A 20,505-nucleotide genomic window follows, 5' to 3' on the forward strand; every position below is an offset into this window, starting at 1 on the left:
GCAAAGGAGGTTAGTTCCTAGGCTTGGCATGATTTCGGACAGGAGTTCATGTCCAGACATAATTGAAGAGATAGTTGAGTATAGTGAAAAGGGGTGGGGATCTTTTTGTTCCAGAGTCATAATATCTTCTTCAAAAATAGTCTCTTCCTACTGTCTTGGACTTCTCCTCCCGCCTCGACTCCATTTCTATCCATAGAGTCGTATGCCTAATGATTCTAACTATTGCAGCCCCCTTCCTCTATTTTATAGGAGATTCCAGTGGCGAGGGGCACTAGATGTGTTGCTCTTTAATTTGAGTGTGTTGTTGCCTCGTCATCTGGATCCACAAGTCATAAGAGCCCACTTCTCCCCACGTGGCTCTGAATTGGAGCGAGGGGTTTCATCCCTGCCCAACTCGCTTCTGCTGCCTAGGAGCTGCTTTGGCCCCGTCCCACATCCTTAGGTACTTCCATCTGGCTTATGAATTTAGCAATGTCATCCCAGTTGGAAGGCCTCATGGTATCCACCTTTTCTATGCCATCTGGATGAGATTTTGCATACATCTCAATGCGGTCCCCTTCCAAACACTTAATCTTTTCTATCCCAAAATTTGTTCTTGCACTTACCTTTGCATGTCCTCCCTTGCACCTTTTTCTCTTTTGGCCCACCAACTTTGAAATTCTTGAAGAATTTTGTCCCTTAATTGCTCTTTCATAGCATGGGCTTTCTTCATAGCCTCCATCTAATCTATTTTCCTTGTAAGGTCAGCATTTGTTGTCATCAAAGTGATGTTCAACTCATTTATGGTCATCTTGCCACCTTTGGATCTAGTCGCCATTGTGGGTGTGGCCTGTTTGATCTCCCTGGTCTTGCCATTGTTTTATTTGTTATACACATTCTATCTGGACTCGAAGAGAAGCTGCATGGTTGTCTCTTTCTTCCAGCTTCTTCATGGCCATTGGCTACCCATGCATGATTCTTTAATTCATTTTTGGGGATGAGATCCATCGTTGATGCAATATATATAAAAATCTCCTTCCCCTTAGCTTCTCCTTTCAAGACAACAAATCCCTTTTTGAGGCTTATATTTATTGCCTTTAGAAGCTACTCATTTTCCTTGTGCAACTCCTCTTCTCTACCGGTGCCTCCTCTGCTATGTTCAACTTCTTTGCCTACTCCATTGATGGTGGCTGGTGCTTGGCAAATTCAAATATTATCTTATTTCTTGTTCTCGAGGCCTATTCCTAAGGTTTTCTAGAGAGCTTTAAAATTTCTAGTTTCCCTCGTGCATCTCCTTGAGTTCCCTTCTCCTTGTCCTTCTAAGCTCTTTCTTGTGCATCTCCCCACACCTTCCCACTGCTCCATTATCTCCATGTACATCACGTACAATTCTACGAATTCTTACGCATCTAAAACTGCCAATCTGGCTTCTACCTTCACCATCTCCATTTTATCCCTGTTAGCCTTGTCTCGCGGACATCTCTTATGATTTTGATGTTCTCCTCTTGGATCAAGGTGACTTGTCCTTCTATTCTAGCTAGGTTTTCTATGTCCCTATTTAATTCCTTCTCCATTTGCATAGTCTCCTAGTCTTTCGTGCCCATCATCTCCTTCATTTCCTCCATCTCCTTCTACATTTTATTCAGTTAGTCCGCTTCCATTATTCTCATGCGTAGCTCCTCTTGTAGGGGTTCTTGCTCGCTTATCACTATTTGTAGGGCAATGTCCATTTCCTTGATGATGGATTATAGCTTCCTCATATTTGAGTGCATAATTTGTGCATTGTTGAACATAATGTTGGGCTCCGTGCACCCACTGCATTTCAATGGTCTTTGTAAAGCTTGCTGGTGTTTACAAAGTTTCGACAGACATGGGCGCAGAGTGTCTTGGATGTGGAGGTTTCGTATCCAACTATAGGTTGGTGGTTCAGGTGCCCTCCTGTTTGTTGCTTCTCTAGCCTTTGGGGGAAAATACTGACTTACCTATGTCCCAATATTTCTTCTTGGACTTACCTTTGCATGTGCTGCCTTGCCCTTTTTTCTCTTTTGGCCCACCAAGTTTGAAATTCTTGAAGCATTTAGTTATTGAATTACACTTTCATAGCATGGGCTTTCTTCATAGCCTCCATTTGATCTCTTTTTCTCCTAAGGTTAGCATTTGTTGTCATCAAAGTGACCAGGGATTTCATTAACGTCTTCACAATTTTGTGATCATGTTAACAAAACCTATTGTTAACATATTAAAACTTGTGATCACATTGTATATTCACATGACCTGAACAATGACCTGCCAGAACCCACTAGTCCCGTAACACCTCCGAGCTTTTGGTTTTCCCGACGGACCCGCCGGGAAAACTAATTATCCCGGCGGGCCCGTCGGGAAAAAGAAGGAACACCGGCGGGGTACTATTCTGTATATAAATACTGCCCGGCGTGATATCTCTCCTCAAAGTACTTGTAGAGCTCTCGAGTTGCTAGAAGTGTCCTCTTGGGAAGAACGTCCTTATCTCAGGGGCTGTTGTCTTTCCTTGTAGGCACTCCTAAGGCTATTGAGCCACTCGTCCCCTTAGTTCTTTGAACTAGGGGCAGGGTGTGGTTCGTAGCTAATACTTGCGAAGATTTAGGGATAAATTTGGAGTCATTCAGCTTTGCATTTGAGCCACGTACGTAATCTACCTCATTCTGCTTTATGAATGGTTTGATGGAGCCAAGAGTCCTGCTTAGGGACTTGTATTGGTTCTTGATACTTGATATAGTTTAGAGTAGACAAGGGTCTATTGTCCTATACTAGAGTATTAGGCAAGCATAGATCTTTGATTTTCTTTGTGAATGTTAGAGAAGGTCTATTGTCCTATACTAGAGTATTGGGCAAGCATAGATCTTTGATTGTGTAAAGTATCCTTAATTGGGTACAAAAGGCATCCTTCATTGGGGGTGCAATGTGCATGATAGTTTCGAAGTAGTTTTGTAGTAAGACTTTGCAAGATAGTTTGAAGTAGTTTTGTGTTATGTGATGATCTTTTGTATTTGTCAAGATAGTTTCGAAGGGGGGATTTTTTTTGCGAGCTTTTTTTGCCGAGCTTTTTGGAGCAATGAACAAGGAGTCCGAGCTTTGCAAAGGACCATGAACTTACTATGAGCTTTGTAAAGGACCAAGAACTTACTTACATATAAATAACAAGCTTTGAAAGATCAACAATATAAATTTCAATCTTTTGATCCACATCATACTTATTGATATAGTTACATATATTCATATATGTAACTAAATTCATGCACCTCATACATATACACATACAAAATATACATATACATACATACATGCAAGAGCTACCTACATACATACTAATATACATACATACATACATACATACATACATACATACATACTTTCTTACTTAAAGGAAAAAAAACAATCCTTTAAAGATAAAAAATATATATATCGATCTGTAAAGTTCCAAACCATGAAAATCTCGATTACAAAGTCTTTGATCCACATCATACTTATTGATATAATTATATATATACATATATCTACCTAAATTCATACACCTCATACATATACATATATACAAGGGCCACCTACGCAGCACTAACATATATACATACATTCCATACATACATACTTTCTTACTTACTTAAATATAAAACACAATCTTTTAAAGATCAAAAATGTATATATCGATCTTTAAACTTCCAAACCATGACAATCTCGAATACAAAGTCTTTTGATCCACAAATTATAGCATTCTTCTACATGTCATCCTGACCTAATGAGAAATCTCCCAGACATGCTTTGGCTACCTCCATGTCATTCTCTATCCCCATATAGTGCCTTTTTAACTCTTGGCATGCACGTCCCAAGCCTCCACATCCCGCAAAAACGTCCAAGACACTATCTCCTTCACTTGAGAAGGTCTCCACTAGCCACCTACAATGAAATACAATCATAAACGTGCATCTAAGTATTTTGAAAAAGTAGCTATGAAAATGACCAGAATGAAAATTGTCTCACCTAAAGAACATAGGAGATCTTTCTGCACCACCTCGAATGTAGCGCTCCAAGACCATTGTGCGTTGGAATGGATGCTTCTTATTCTTCTCAAAAATGAAATTTCGTTGAGCGTTGAATAACTTCTTTGAAACATTTTGCCCAGCCTCACGATCAATAATAGGGACATGGCAATTTACTCGATAGAACATACTAAGCGCCAATGTATCCACCTACCATAACGAGAAAACATTATGTTTGGATATCCATACCACATAACATGTATACACAAAGGGAAATATTTTAGAGATTATGACTTACCCGTTCTCCATTGTCATACAAATAACTTGATTCCACATGAACAGACATTGTTCGATGCATGACCAATCCAACTTTCTTTCCCATGGAATATATTTTAGGAAGTTGATCCATTAGACTCAAACACACAAACCAACCCTCATCAGCCACAAACAAACCAACAAAACTGAGTGTGGCACGTATCAATGATGAAGAAACTTGATTCCATGAGGGACACCCATCTGTATCTACATCAACAACTTGTAAACCTGTAGGAAAGTCAGCCCATACGAGGCGAGCCACTGTATCTGAGGGAGCACCTCTATGAGATAGAGCCTTGGGAATCTTCATCAAGAATTCTTCCACACTACATAAAAGATTTATGATGTTTGGTTTTGGTAAGTACAACTTGGAAAACTAATTATATGGTGAAATTATTCTTTTTACCTATCTGAGCCCTCCGAAAGAGTGTGGATGTCTACCAGCAATATGTGTGAAAAACATCTCTCACCTGCAAGTAAACAAGACAAAAAATGAGATGCATTTCGAAAGCACACACTTCTCAAAATAAATTTACAATGGAAAGTACTCTTACTAGTCATGTCCATGATGTCACGTTGTCCTGACACCTCCCCCTCTTGAAGATGCTCTGGAGGGTCTCTCTCTTGATTTTCATTTGTGGGGTCTCCCGCTTGAACATCACGCATAATGTCAAGACGTCTCTTTGTTCGCCTCTCACGTTGCACTTGAGATGATGTAGATGTATGCTCTTGGTGTGATTGTGGCACTCGTGATAGTGGTGTGGATGGTGTTGGGGCCACGCGCGAGGATCCAACTACTGGAGACTGAGTCAAGATTGTTGGCTGTGGGGAAGGTATTCTAGAGTCTTCTTGAGTTGGGGGCTCTCTTTCAAGCTCAGATTGGCAATTCTTAAATTCTTCAAGAAATAGATCAAGATAATTAGTAAAAAGGTAAAAATCCCCATACCTTTTTGTATATGTATATGTATGTAGATGTATATGTATCTATGTATATGTATATGTACATGTATGTGTATGTGTATATGCATATGTATATGTATATGTATGTAGGTATGTATCTATGTATATGTATGTAGGCATGTGTCTATGTATATGTATGTGTATGTATATGTATGTAGGTATATGTATCTATTTATATGTATATGTATGTAGGTATGTATATATCAAAACTTAACAATGTTTCTTTAAAATCTAACATGCCAATTCTTAAATGTAACATGAACTTTGTATGTATGTAGGAATTTAGTGTATGTATGTAGGTATGTATTTATGTATGCATATGTATATATACATATGTATATACATATGTATTTGTATATGTATATATCTGTATGTATATGTATCTAATATGTATATGCATATGGATAGTTTACATATGTATAGGTAGGAAGGTTTACATAAACATATACATTTACATTTACATGCATATAATTTAGTAGAAAGCAAAAAAGTACCTTTTTCTAGGAGCTCCTCACTTGGAGGCACATGATTTAGAGGATAGTCCAACCACCAAGGACATCTCTTAAATTCCCAATCAGAAACCCCTCTCTCAACCCATTCCTTCGGATACATTGTCTCCGAGGAATTTGGATCTACCCATTCTTTGATTGCTTCCATCTCTTCGTCCATTAGACCTTGGCCAATGAGTAGCTGCACCCACCTACATGTCCAAAATAAAACAAACAGTACTAAAATATTTTTTTAAAAGCGTATATGTATTTTCTACAAAAATGTAATGGCATTGGAAGATATATACCTATAGACAACCCTCTTTGCGGCATTCTCCACCTCAGGTTGCTTTTGGCCTTCCTTTACTTTTCCAATCTTTGCCCACACCTCATGGAAGGCCCATGGTATGTGTTTCAATCGCTCCTCTTGCACCCATTGCATAAATGGTGGGATGTAGATAACATCATCATATACCAATAAACCCTCCAAAATAGAGTCTGCCTCCCCTATTAGCTCTTCCCAATACAACTCTTTCTTCATATGCAGCAACGTCTTTTTGTTATCCCCAAACATCTCTGAAATTACCTTGTCCTTTGCCCTCCCAGTCATAAGCATTTGAAGCAATTCCGTCTTCCTATTTCAGCATCATACCAAACCCATAAGAGATTAGATATTAAGGTTAGTTTATGTTAAGGGAGGTTTATTGACATGTGACATACCTTTGAGTTGAAATCCGAGATATGGCGACTGTGTAGAGCTTTTCTTTGGTCAGAGCAACCAATCCCTTCTTGGACCAATCATAGTTATATACGAGTTGAAAGAATGCATCACCATTGGATGGGTTTGCAATTATGAGCATCTTGTACGCTCTATCTCGAAATGTTTGCTCTACACCACGTCTGGCTTTCTCACATTTTGTCTCATATTCTTGCAACCCCATGGCATGTCTATCAATGCATGATATAGCTTTCTTCACCGCATTTTCAAACGGTATCTACGTATAACGAAAAGGACTCATTATCACTCACACGATTAAAAAACATTGATAATCCGTTTATTAATGATATTGGGAAATGCAAACACTACCTTCCACACAAGCTGTGCCAAGATTGTAGCTGGAGCATTGTACCATTGCTCTCCACTTCGTCGCTCCAAACTAAGCTCCATTAAAGCCCACCTCCTTACGTCTTCACCTAGGTAGTCCAATATGGATGATTTGTCCGCCATTCCAAATCGTTGAAACATGAAGATCTCATGTGACAATGTGGGTGTCACACTAGTGCGCACCAATCTGTGTTGTAAAGAGTCACAATGAGCTAAGAACTTAACTATGACTTCACAATGTCCATAATTAAGTAGAGAGAGATCACTTACTCATTTTGAGATTGCAAAGCCAATAGCAATTCTCCTTCTTGCTTCTTGTCCACAACCAAAAATTGACATTTGACCTGGACATGGCGTGAGGGGCTATGAGACCAAGCTAGAGAAAGCAAAATAAAGATATTACAATATATTACTTTTAATGTTGCATAAAATCACTCTATGACATTCAAAAGAACATACCTTCGCGCACTCGAGACATCCATGCCTTCACACGATGATTACCATCCCATACAAGAAACTTCTTACCACTGAGATCCTCCCACTCAGTTCCTCTGATTTCATCCTCAAATCTATCATGTTGTACCACCCAGTTTGGTCCCCATTCTTGCAAGTCTATTTGTGTGACCGCGAAATACATAGAGCTTCCTGGACGTGTAAGTGAAACTAAAAAAGGAGGAGATGCTTCGACATAACCATGGCAGTCAAAAGAATCACGAAACACCTCAAGCTGGGTAGAAACTGTACGGATGGATTCATTTGGAATCAGCCTGCATAAAGGGACCAATGGGGTAGAGGAATTGCGTTGCACAAAAAACTTAGTGAATACATCACCAAGCAATCCCAATTCAATAGATTTTCCAAGAAGCCTTCTATGGGTCTCCCCTTGACCAGTACTAGATTCAGGAATCTCCGTGTGAGTTGGAGGAGGTGAGCTCATTTCGTTCTCCAACACAAGCACTTCTTCCTCATGACCAAGAGAATTATGCGCTTCTGTTTCCTCTCTAACAGGAGATACATGTGAGGACAAAGGTGTCCGTGATTGAGCTTCCTCGCTAAGAGTCAAACAAACACGCCCAGATCTTAGTGAGTATCCCCTGTTGTCTGTAAGAAACACACCAAGCCCAAGTAAGCATATCTAAAACAATAAAACATAATCTCAATAGAATCTTCGCTATTCACATCATATACCTTTCTTAGTCTTTGCCTGTTGTTTTCCTGCTTTTCTTGGAGCCATCTTCCTTTCTTTTGCCCTGAATATGAGTAGCAAAAAGTTTGAGCTGAATCACACATAAACCCTACTTCATGTATATAGGAAAACATCAACCTCACACACAAACATCTCCTACTAGTGTGTGTGTGTGTGGGGAGAGAGAGAATAGCATAGACATGAAGTGAAGCCACGGATTATATTGAAGAGCTAGAGTTGCAATGGGCTCTTCTGGTTAGAGTGCACATTTGAGGAGAAACCAATAAATCTGAGCTTCCTAGCTTAATACAACAAGAGCACTCACATATGCAAGAAAGTAACTCAACAAGATTCCATAGACAAAGATAAACATAAACATAGAATCATGCAAGAATTAAGAAGAGAACTAGACAATCAAGAAGGAAGGATCTCCAAAGCTTGAGCTCAATAGCAGATTGTATTATGAGAAGTGACCTTAGACACCCTCATAAGTCAGTTATATACAACTGGGCTTTGTTTATCCACCCACACGTGTCCTCTTTACATATACAAGACTTGCATGGCCGACTTTCATTACAAAAATGGGCCTTTGGCCATATACAACATGAAATATCTAAGCTAGGGTGGGTGGAGATTACAATTGTCTAGATTTCTCACTCGGAAGCGTTACTATACACGACGAGCAGTGTGAGTGCAAGAAGTTTTGGATGGCCTCATGTTGAAGTGGAGGATTTACTAAAAAAAATTGACATGCTGCACTGGAAAAATTCGACCATGAAACACTCCTTGAATGTCCTTTGATGATGGGGTGGAAGGTATGGAGAGATGCTTATAGTAGTCATAGATTTTCCTAAGTCAGGTCGATGGCAAAATCAATTGCTAATCTCCGAAATTCATTTTGAAGATAGATATGCCACCCCCATGAGCTCTTTACTTCATTGAAACCTTCGAGGAAAGTAGCCATGAACATGTAGATTTTGTAAACGTAGATCTTCAAATTCCTTATGCTCACCCATGAACATGCTTATCACTTCAAGCATGCATTGTTCAATGATGGCTTCACTTGGCAATGAGACGGCAGCGATAGCAAATTTGGAAAGTTGAACGCCATCGGCTCCACCTCTTCAAACGCCACCGGCTCCACCTCTTTAAACGCCACCGGCTCCACCTCCATGGCCTCTCTTCCAGCAAGTCCACTCCCCCGGCAGAGCCTGGGGATGGTCTGCGCTAGCGCAGACCATCCCCAGGCTCTGCCGGGGGAGTGGACTTGCTGGAGTAGAGGCCTGCCATACCCTCATCTCTGAACATGAAGCTAAAATAGTTGTTGAGAAGGTACTATATTGTTGGGAAGGTACTATATTTGGTCAATATCTAGTCCTCTTGAGAGCCAATTATTTTTGATCCACCCATGGAGGATGTCTGCTAGTAGCCTAGGATTGTGACACAAGCCAATAAGGACCTTGGCTTGGTAAGAATCCATGATTTCCTTTACCAAGTGAAAAGGTAGGGAAACATAGATCTTACCTATCGAATCTCGACACTTCTCTTGCTTAAAAATCCTACGGCCTCCTCCTTCTTCATACCAAGTCACTACCACTTCCAAGTAGCAGCCATGCAAGAGGAGACCATCACATGAGGAAGCATCATGCTTCCTCCCCCGACAAGAAGGCGGCTTTGCTGTGAACAAGCGAGCCTGAGATATGAAGCAGATGCATGCACTCAAATGAGAGAGATGCAGGACTCTACTCCAGCAAGTCCACTCCCCCGGCAGAGCCTGGGGATGGTCTGCGCTAGCGCAGACCATCCCCAGGCTCTGCCGGGGGAGTGGACTAGCTAGAGAGGAGGCCATGGCCGGTGGTTACGAAAGCTACACCCTAAACCTCCAACGAAGCCGCTGCCGGCGCAGAGAAAAGAAAAACATAGAAAAATCGAGAACAAAGAAAAAAACAAAGCCGCTACCTCTTCTGTCTGCTTCTGCCGGCGCATTCGTCTGCGTGGTTGCTGAGTTTTGAAAGAATCCTTCATGTACCCTAAATTTCTTCGTGTACCCTTTAAACTAAGCACCACATATGTGTGTGTGGCCTAAAACATACTTAGCCTAAAAATAGATACATATACACACACATATATGTATGTCAAAATGTATTAAGCTCTATGTGTTTTATTGTACACACGTACATTTTATAGTTTAGGCTATTTAAATATGTATATATATATTGATGTTAATAAATGTCTAAAAATGTATTAGGCTCTATGTGTTTTATTGTACACACGTACATTTTATAGTTTAGGCTATTTAAATATGTATATATATATTGATGTTAATAAATGTGTGTGGTGTGTGTGTAGCCTACTAGATATATAATCTAATATATTTGTATATCCTAAAATAAGTAAAAGACTAGTCTCTTTGTAAATACACACACACACTAAAATACATATATCCTCGTCGGGGGATTCTTAGCCTAGAATATATACAATATATTAATATAAATGTAAACGTGTGTGTATGTGTATTTACATATATCCCCATCCGGGGTTCTTAGCCTAGAATATATACAATATAATAATATAAATATAAACATGTGTGTGTGTGTTTACAAAGAGATAAGCCTGTTATTAAAATAACACTTAGAATCAATAAATGTTTATATTTGTGTATTTTTTTATATATTTGTAGATACATATACATTTGTATATTTTTTATTAAAAAATTTTATCGTGGTCATTCTCAATCGTGATTGCTCCACCTTGTTTTATCATTTCAACCACCTACATTCTCAACTGTGATTGCTCCACCTTGTTTTATCATTTCAACCTCCTCCATTCTCAATCGTGATTGCTCCACCTGCTCCTTCGTTTTTATATTTTCATTCCACATTTTCGTCTCTCCTGTCCTTTCTGTTTCACATTTTCGTCTCTCCTGTCCTTTCTGCATCTTCATATTGCCTTCCCCATGGAGCACACTGTTACCTTTGAGTGGGAGCTTGATGGCTGTAGCAAAAAATCTCAAACTTTAATACTTCTCCACCAGACCACGCTTGTCAGTCACACGGATATCTACAAGGGTTTTTGCCTTCTTCACACACCCTTTTTGGAGTGAAAGCTACTAGGACCGATGGAAGCCTACAGGAAAACATCGCTCATTATGATATGGAGGGCAATAAAAACTATCTCATAGATATTTCTCGAAGTAAAACATATATGCTACAATGTAGTCCTCTTTGCGCTGCTGATAGTCTTGATTCTAGTGCTGACGACATTGCCCAAGATGTCCGACATTTGGAGAGTTCAGTGGATAAAGAATTAGGGATACAAAACACCCATGTTCATATCTCGAGCTCCTCCTCTGAGAGTGACTTGAATGGCTCAGCAACTATTTTGCAACCAGGTGAAGGCACAAGCAATCCAAAAGGTTCAAAGCACAAGATCTCTGAAGATGAATGTATTGCTTCAGAGAGTATACTTTCGGTTCTTCGTAAGAAGGAGCAACCTTCTCTTCTGCGTTCATTGTTGGAAAAAGTTACTCGAGTCATCCAAGTCCAGGAGGTGCCAAGACATTATGATGGTGATTCCATCCTAGAGTTTCCACCAACATATGGCAAAATAGGAAATATGGATGGAATGGAGCAAAAATATGATGGTCACCTATGGACACGTCCAGTAACATCAAACATGTCTGTAAGTTGTACCGTGCGTATTAGCTATTGTGTTGGTACTTTGGAGTGCCATAGACTCAGCTGTCCTTTTTACTTGAACAATAAAAGGTATAACAACACCTTCTTTCATGGACATCTGACAAAAAAGATTGCAATTGGACTTTTGACAGAGGATGAGAAATCTAAAATAGTTTGTCACTTTTGTCGCAAAACTGCACATTGTGTGCAAGTGTGTAGATGTATTGTGTATTACGTAATGCCTCGTGACACAACTATTACAAGAATGATGCTCCACACTGGGCTGCATGAACATCCAGTTCAGCCAGGAACTTCAAGGTCAATGTTGGAGCGCGTGAAAATGTTTGTTTCTCAAGTGCTAAAAACCCAGAGAAGTGCTGGTCCTCGAAAAATACAGATGGATATTGTGAAGGATATGCTATTTTCCTCCATGATGAATCAAAATGATGAGCTACCTACAAGTATTGGGGATCATGAGCTCTGCAATTTTTTGGAGGAGTTGAGTCCTCTTGTGGAAAACCAGAGGTGAGTATTCACTCTATACCTTAATTATATTTGGAAGTATTTTTCTACATTCGGTCCTCTCTTTATTGTGAAATTATATTTTTTAGGTTTAGACGCATTGTATCCCAGGAGAAAAGAAAATTGATGCCAGCAGGAGAGGGCTTTGATAGCATCCTTCGTATACAGAGAAGATCTCGCTATTCATTTATACAAGGTAGCCGTTTCCCAGGACAAGGTGGCCCTGATGACAAATGTTATGTCTTTAAGATGTCTTTGCGAGGACCAGCATCAGGCGTGGACTTGGTGAATCGCATGCGGTGTGACAGTGGAGGTGACTTGTCAAAATCTTGGGTTTTGTTTGATCACACTCATCGAGTTTTTGGTTGGTCAACAATGGCTTGTCATGTTTACGATCCAAGGTGAGACTACGTACTCCAATTTTTTCATTTCTTTCATTAACCTTGAATGATAGCTGACTGAAAAAATTATCTCCAAAATCTTATAGTGTTCAAGAGCTGTTGACAATTGCCACATGCGAAATGAAGGAGGAGGATACAAAAAGCCAAGTACTATTTTGGGAAATGCTGAATAGCACAATGGAGCAATGCGGTTATGCACCCGCACACTTCTATGGGTTTATGGCTGATGAAGCAGGGTCTAATTGGTGTGCAGTTAGGACCGTTTTCAATGGGGGTCCGCACAACATTATGGAGGACAGGGAGCGAACGTGCTTATTCCATTGGAAACAAAGTTTGATGAAGCATGCTAAACAATGCGTGAAGGCAGAAAGTCGACAACACCATATTGACTTGTGTGAAGAATGGAGATTGGCAACCAATAAGGAGTCAGCTTTCTTAAAAAGTAAAGAGATTCATGAGTGGTGGAGAAATGGACATGTTCATGAGGGAAAACTATCAGTGATGGATACGTGGATGAGTTGGTGGGAAGTACGAATAGCACATTGGGGCAACCTCATGTCAAGGGTGAGAAATTTTATGGAGAACTGATATGTTGTATGGATGCATTTGCATTGGAGTCAATTTTATGAATTCTTGTATGAAACCTCTTGTGTGCAGGTGGTCTTAAGCTCGGTGGATTTAGCACAAACCCCTCGAACAAACTTATCTGAAAGTGTACATGGGAGTTGGCTTGCTGGTGAAGGATACAAGGAAAAGGTTAGCTTGTATGATGCGTGCATTTCAGATATGGCAAACGCTTTACTACAAAGTGCAAAGCAATATGCATATCAGATGGGGAAGCACAAAGGTGAGGGACCAAGCTTGAGCAAGTTGCTGGACAGGGTAGCAGCAAGGTCAAGACTGACACCACCACAAGTGGCTCGCATGGTCCATGAAACAGTAGCTAATACTCCTATGTATGAGGAATCAAGGCCTCTACATGGGGATAAGGAGACTATTCAACGGAAGAGGGTGAGGACAACGGAAGTAGACCAATGCTCACATCGTCCAGGTTATGTCATGCAGAGCAGACATCGTCAAAATCGGGGAACAGCAAGAAGAGTAAGTTTTGGAGATAGATCTAGAACAAACAGTGCAGCAAGTCCCGCTTCAAGGGGAGGACCAAAAAGTCCAATGACTGGAGGAAACAAAGATGTCGGACATAAAGAGCCTAAACAACATTATGGCACAATGAGCGGAGGACAAATGCATGTAAAGGAAGAGGCTGTTGGACGCACAATGTGGGCCATTAGACGAACTCCATTGAACTCAAAAGTCAAATGTTTGGGAGGTATTGATGGAAGACTTAAGTGCAACTCATTCATACAGGGAAGCTCTATTGGAGTTGTTGCCCCTAGCTTCTACTCAGAGCGACGACATCCTGGTCCGGGAGGGCCAAAGGCTCAAATGATGTGGTTTTGTCCTTCAGATGTTTCACACACATGGCATGTAGATCCAAACATAATATACAAGCCATCATACCCAGATATGTGGAAAGTGGATGTTGGGACCAACATAACCAGCCAAGAGGTAGATAAATTAGTAAAGGCAGGGTTCAAGTTAGATGTTACTCATGAAGAACCTTTTGTGTCGGGGGTGGGAGAAACGTCCACACAAGAAGCAGCGGGCAACAAAGAAAGTGACAAGAGGCCACATGATGCTACACAGAATACAAAGAGATCAACCAAGTGGAGGCATTGGATTTCCAAAGAAGCAGAAAAGAGGATTGGTAGTGCCGAGGCCATGACAGCGACAGTCCTTAATGAGAGTGCAATGCAGCCATCCCCCTACTCTATTTTTCATTTGGTATGTGAGAGTGGAGAGGACTATTTTATACACATCAAGGTACAACCTTGGTGTACATGTCCTGATTTCATGCAAAGAGAATCTAGAGGAAAGTCTTACGTTGCATGTAAGCATATCTATTTTGTCTTCTTGTGAGTTTTGGGATTACATAAGAATGAGGATATGGTAATGCATCAACCGACACTATCACCAGAGGAAGTGGACAATATACTATCACGTCCTCGAAGCAAGGATGTTTGTGCTTATACTTAAGCTTTAATCAAGCCTGTTTGTGCCTATACTTAAGCTTTAATCAAGCCTCTCATGTTTGTGCCTACTTAAGCTTGCGACGCTATGGTAAAGGAGTTATACCAACCAGATATCTTCTTGTAAGGAAATGTGAACTCAATCTTTTTGTAAGAAAACATGAGCCGGGTATACTTGTTTTTACTTGTGTTGAAATAAACATTGGAAGAAAGGTACATAGATAGGTATTTTTGTGCCTATATTTAAGTTTCTTGGACATAAAATGTGTGTTTATATGTAGGAAGGTAGGTATGTAGGTAGGTATGTATGTATGCATGCATGTATGTATGTATATATGTAGGAAGGTAGGTAGGGAGGCAGGTAGGTAGGTAGGTAGGTAGGTAGGTAGGTAGGCAGGTAGGTAGGTAGGTAGGAAGGTAGGTGTGTTTGAGAATATACATGTATATATGTATGTATGTATGTGAATGTATTTAGGTAGGTAGGTAGGCAGGCAGGTAGGCAGGCAGGAAGGTAGGTAGGTAGGTAGGCAGGCAGGCAGGTAGGTAGGTAGGTGTGTTTGAGAATATACATGTATATATGTATGTATGTATGTGAATGTATTTATTTCTCTTTCATAAATACTTACTATATGAAAGCTCACCAAAATGTATCATTTTTCTTACAAGCTCACATAAAACTATCTTATCTCCAAAAAGCTCGCCAAATAAAGCTCGCAAAAAAATCAAACCCCTTTCGAAGTACTTTGTCTGCTAATGTATGTTTTGTAATACGTGAGTGATTTGTTGTTTTTTCATTTGTGTATTCATTGTTATATGCTTGGTTGAATAGGTTATTTGTTGAGATGGAGGACAATGTTGGATCCAGTGATACCTCCAATAGAGTCCAAATTTCAAATAGCAGGAAAAAAAAGGCACCTGGGATAGAGTGGCAATATGCAATTAACATTGGTGATCGATTCATAGATTGGGAGTGTAAGCTATGCCATGCAGTAAAATTAGGTGGGGCGCCTCGACTAAGAGAACACTTTTTAGGCGGACCGAAGAAAAAGTCATGTACCCACCCCTCTGCACCTATAGTGGCCAAACGCATAAGAGAAGAAATTCAAAAGAAAGATTCAAGAAAACATGACACTCCTACCGTTAATGTATCAAGGCAGCAAGAACACTGTTGTTCTAATCATCAAACTCCCACTACATCGCCTACCTGTACCCCGAACGGCAATGTGCAACCAGAAAGTAATCTACCCAGTGCATCTTCCTGCAAGCGAAACTTTGACGTAGGAAATATACCCATGCGTCAAACTTCATTGCAAGAAAGCCTACGTCAAGGTCGACTCGATGATGCACAACTCGCCCTTGCTTAAGCGATTTACTTTTCTGGGAGTGCTATGATGATGGTGGACAGTGAGCATTGGAAGAGAGCATGGAAGAAAATTGGTGAGTTTGGACCAGGGTTTTCACCGCCTACATACCATGCTATGTGAAATGATCTATTAGAGAAATGTTATGCGCAAGTAAAAGAACGTGTACAAAGAATAATTCTTAGCAATATAGAGCTTTCTGGATGTAGTATAGTAAGTGATGGATGGTCTAATGTGCAAAGAAAACCATTAATTAATGTAATGGTTATTTCACCTAGAGGTGAGACTTTCATCCGTGCCGTGAATTCAGCTGGTTCAATCAAAACTGGGGCTTACATTGCTCAAGTCATTAGCTCTGTGATAGAGGAAGTGGGTGCCAAAAATGTAGTCCAAGTCGTCATGGACAATGCAAAAAATTGCAAAAATGCATCCAAAATCCTACAGCGACAATATCCACATATTTTTCCGATAGGCTGTAACACTCATAGTTTGAATCTTGTATTAAAATATTGGTATAAATCTGATGATACCAAATGGTTTGCCTCAATCGTCGACACTGCTCGCCAGCTTGTGAGATTCATGCTCAAGAGACAGAGAGTGTTAGATATTTTTCGACCTCGCATGTCAGTTATGTTAAAGCTTCCAGCGGAGACTAGGTTTTGCACTCACTTTTACACTTTTGAGTCTCTTCTTAGAAATAAAGATGCAGTTTGCAAAACATTTACATGCATGGCATTTCATGACTGGGAGAACACTCAACTTGAAAAAGTGAAAGAGAAAATCAAAGTCTTGAAGACAGCGCTTACGAGAAGAAGTTGGTGGAACAGTGTGATGGATGCATACCATGTAATGATGCCTGTTATGTATGCCGTACGAAGTCTTGATCAAAGAGCGCCTAATCTCGAAAAAGCATGGATGCAATGGTGGACTGTCCAGCGGAGTTTGGAGTGTCCTGAGAAATTAGAGCATTCAGTGGTGGAAAAGCAATGGCGTGTACCATTCTCCAGTAGACAAAGAAAAGTTCTATTGAAGTACTTTCATGCTAGATGGATTGGAGCTCATTCACCACTACACAGTGCTGCTTACATGTTAGATCCTGAATATTGGAATATGGATTTGATGTCCAACGTTGAGGTGGTGCAAGATTTTTATAAAGTGGTAAACACTTTCTATAATAATGATGATGATCGTGTAAAGTGCATAAAGGAGATGACCTCATTTCGATTGAAAGAGGATTTACTTTCCAACTCCCTTATTCAACAAATGGCTAAAGAGCAACCTGCATGGAAGTGGTGGATGATGAATGGTGGTGAGCATTATGCTTTATTGCGCAACCTTGCGATGAAGGTTCTAAGTCAGTGCTCTTCAAACTCAGGCTCAGAAAGAAACTAGAGCATGTACAAATATATTCACAGTACTATTTGCAATCGACTTCTTGTAGATCGAGCAGATAAACTTGTTTACATGTATTGCAATGAAAAGATCTTGCGAGACATTGAAAGCGAAGAGTATAAAGAAGATATGCCCAGATGGATGTACAATTATGATGATGTAGTAGACGAGAACTTTGATGTTGGACGCACGTTGTGCACCACCCTTGAGATAGAAGACAATTTAGACATTAACTTAGATGAGCTTAATTTAGCAGACGAGAGAGTAAACGGTGAAAGAATTTTGGAGCAAGATACTGACATAGAGGAAGAAGTCATTTCATTAATTTCATAAAAAGTACTTGTACAAATGATCGTATTTGGAGAAATTATCAATACAAAAGTAGGATTTGTCTTTCTTAGCTTTCATCTTGAAACAAATTAAGAATTGCACTAGGAGTTGCATCTAAAGGTCCTGGTGGTTTATATTCGCTAGCCATGCCGAACACTGTATAAATACCTTGATTTATTGGGACACTGCACAATGCACATGTGGAAGTATTTTGCATTTGCCTCACTAAACATATTAAGTGGTAGTAGTGTCCACAGGGTAGTATATACTGGTCGCTCCACCCATCGAATACTTTGTAACATACAGGACATTGGGGGATGGAGGAACTAGTAGCCTCAGCAGAAACTCCCACAAGATTAGGATGTATCAAAAAATGAGAGATGTGGTTTCCTTGGCGCACAGGAGCAATACGTGAAGAGATGCTCTGCACATCTTGGCTGATCTTTGTGAGCTGCTCTTGAATCCCTATATTGGCCAGGGGAGGAGTTGACGCTTGAGTTAATCGCTCAGCTTCTTTCTCCTTCTCTGCTAGCTGTGCCCCTAAGCTTTCTTTGACCTTGTTTAACTCCAATCCAGTGCCCTCCACCATGAGAGCAAGTTCTTCCCTTGTGAATGTCACTGTCTCTTCACATATGTCGTGGGTGTTGACAGTGGCCTCTCTAGAGGTGAAGTCCACTGGAGTTTCTAGGATAAATTGAGCATATAGCATCTTAGCAAAATAGAGTGGAGCGTCGGCGTTATGGAGAGGACGACCATACACCTCCAAGAAAATGCGCTCGGCATTAGTTTTGATATCATTGTGAGTGCAACGTGAAATCTTCCATCTTCCCTTCTTAATCTTGCCATCTGGACATGGCCATATTTCCTTTATCATCTCTGTGGTTACGCGTTTGTTTATGTCTTTCCATTGGGCATAAGTTGGATTTGTCCATTTCGACAACCTGCATGCTGTTCTTGTAGCTTCACGGGCTGTCAGGCCATGTGCAAGGGCCTTCATTCGCTCATATGCCTTCTTGGCTAACTCTTGATGCTCGTTTGCTTGCGCCTCTGCCATATCTGCATGAACATAAATGACTTTAGGATTTTAATGAACTGTAAAGATCAACGTAAGATAAATTGACTATTACTCTCAAAAACTTAAAGTTAAACACCACGAGAGGAGATATGTTGTAAGATTCCTCCCCCACCCCCTTTTTGATGTCTAGTATCTTTTCCTGTAATCAATCCCTCTTCAGAAATATAAAGACCTTGTTTCTATCTGTTTTAGCCTAGAGAGAGAAAAATATTCTAGAGAGAGAATATTCAGATTTTGAATATTTTTGGATAGAAAAATATCTCTTCTAATTCAGATGAGTTCCCCTGAAACAGAAATTCAAAAAGAATTTTCCAATGTGCAATTAGAATTAATTGAAAATAGGTATAAAGAACCTTAGCCTAAGGGTCTAGATTTTCAGAAATCTTTAGACTATGGTCCAATTAAGGTTCCTATGGACCAATAGCATCAATCCTTGTGTAGGGAGGAGATAAATCCAACTTGTAAAAAAGAAAATACCCAAAAATGAGTAAATGCTCACATGAGGTGAAGAGTTGAAAATGTACAAGGTTTATTAGTAAAAAACTATGAGCAATATTAAAATGATTCCATTATGACACATATGTAAGGAAGGGGAGTTCTTTAAAGGAGGTGCATATTTCACATAAGATGAAGAGTTGAAAATGTACAAGGTTTATTAGTAAAAAAACTATGAGCAATATTAAAATGATTCCATTATGACACATATGTAAGGAAGGGGAGTTCTTTAAAGGAGGTGCATATTTCACATAAGATGAAGAGTTGAAAATGTACAAGGTTTATTAGTAAAAAAACTATGAGCAATATTAAAATGATTCCATTATGACACATATGTAAGGAAGGGGAGTTCTTTAAAGGAGGTGCATATTTCACATGCTTGAATGAGTTTTAAACTCATAAAAATTGAGATATTTCATCTCTCCTCTCTCCTAATTCAAGTCTAGTTCCAAAAAGTTAGCTTAACTGACCTAAAAATGGTCAAAAATTGACCAAACTGATTTGGAAAATTCTAGAATCAGTTTGTTTAGTTAGGAGCTCAATTTTTCCTATAAATAGAAGCCTCCCCCTTGTTGAAAAATAGATAGTGTTTATGCATCGTTACTCTAAGCCAAGAACTGTGAATTCATTTAATAATTCACTAGTTTTTGGAGCTTCCCTCTTTTTTCAATCCCCATTAGTGGCTCCATCAACATACTTAACCAATTGATTGGTTGGGGGCCTCTACCGTGAACAAAGAATCAAGCAATTTGTAAGGTAATTAGTGAATATTGATCTTTTCTATAATTTCTCAATGTTTCTCTCTTCTCAACCCCTCTCAAGCTTGAGAAGCTTAATTGGTATGGTTTTTTAAATGCTATTAAAGTTAATTGGTGAATAGTAGTGAAGAGTTACATAATTTAATAAATGCTATTGAAGTTAATTTTTATTTATGTTTAAATTCTAATGGTTTTTATGTAATTTCTCTCTCTCACTCAAGAAATGGTCATACTCATGACCCATTCTCAATCCAAATGAAGCTTTTCATAAAGCTTTTCCTTAATCCAAGATTAAGCTATGCTTGAGGCCAAATTAATGGCTTTTTTTTCTATGCTTTTAGTTTATGCATATTGATGA

General features: G+C 39.6%; 2 protein-coding genes across 2 annotated transcripts; both read right to left on the bottom strand.

Moving 5' to 3' along the window:
- Nucleotides 1-3,731: 3,731 nt before the first annotated feature.
- On the bottom strand, nucleotides 3,732-4,764 carry LOC147631098 (uncharacterized). The gene is made up of 4 exons (XM_086809141.1): nucleotides 4,714-4,764; nucleotides 4,291-4,633; nucleotides 3,994-4,202; nucleotides 3,732-3,909 (listed from the first exon to the last, which is right to left on the bottom strand). Exons 2-4 carry the CDS (start codon nucleotides 4,615-4,617, stop codon nucleotides 3,732-3,734), a joined length of 714 nt encoding a protein of 237 aa, XP_086665267.1. The 5' UTR covers nucleotides 4,618-4,633; nucleotides 4,714-4,764.
- A 2,320-nt stretch (nucleotides 4,765-7,084) lies between these two features.
- On the bottom strand, nucleotides 7,085-9,220 carry LOC147631099 (uncharacterized). Its single transcript, XM_086809142.1, has 4 exons — nucleotides 9,078-9,220; nucleotides 8,049-8,137; nucleotides 7,345-7,961; nucleotides 7,085-7,090 (listed from the first exon to the last, which is right to left on the bottom strand). Exons 1-4 carry the CDS (start codon nucleotides 9,218-9,220, stop codon nucleotides 7,085-7,087), a joined length of 855 nt encoding a protein of 284 aa, XP_086665268.1.
- Nucleotides 9,221-20,505: the final 11,285 nt, after the last annotated feature.

The sequence above is a fragment of the Cibotium barometz genome, chromosome 15 (genome assembly GCF_041138505.1).
Source record: "Cibotium barometz isolate CiBa-2024 chromosome 15, ASM4113850v1, whole genome shotgun sequence".
Classification (NCBI taxonomy): Eukaryota; Viridiplantae; Streptophyta; class Polypodiopsida; order Cyatheales; family Cibotiaceae; genus Cibotium; species Cibotium barometz.

Bases quoted from the DNA above. Each gene is read 5' to 3' on its own strand.
- LOC147631099 (XM_086809142.1), bottom strand. From the start codon at position 9,220: ATGGAGGTGGAGCCGGTGGCGTTTAAAGAGGTGGAGCCGGTGGCGTTT. The intron at 8,138-9,077 runs GTGATAAGCATG...TGTGTGATTCAG, and splicing joins TTGAACAATGCATGCTTGAA to CTCAAACTTTTTGCTACTCA. The intron at 7,962-8,048 runs GTATATGATGTG...TGTTTCTTACAG, and splicing joins ACAGGCAAAGACTAAGAAAG to ACAACAGGGGATACTCACTA.
- LOC147631098 (XM_086809141.1), bottom strand. From the start codon at position 4,617: ATGAAGATTCCCAAGGCTCTATCTCATAGAGGTGCTCCCTCAGATACA. The intron at 4,203-4,290 runs GTAAGTCATAAT...TCGTTATGGTAG, and splicing joins TGTATGACAATGGAGAACGG to GTGGATACATTGGCGCTTAG. The intron at 3,910-3,993 runs GTGAGACAATTT...ATTTCATTGTAG, and splicing joins AGATCTCCTATGTTCTTTAG to GTGGCTAGTGGAGACCTTCT.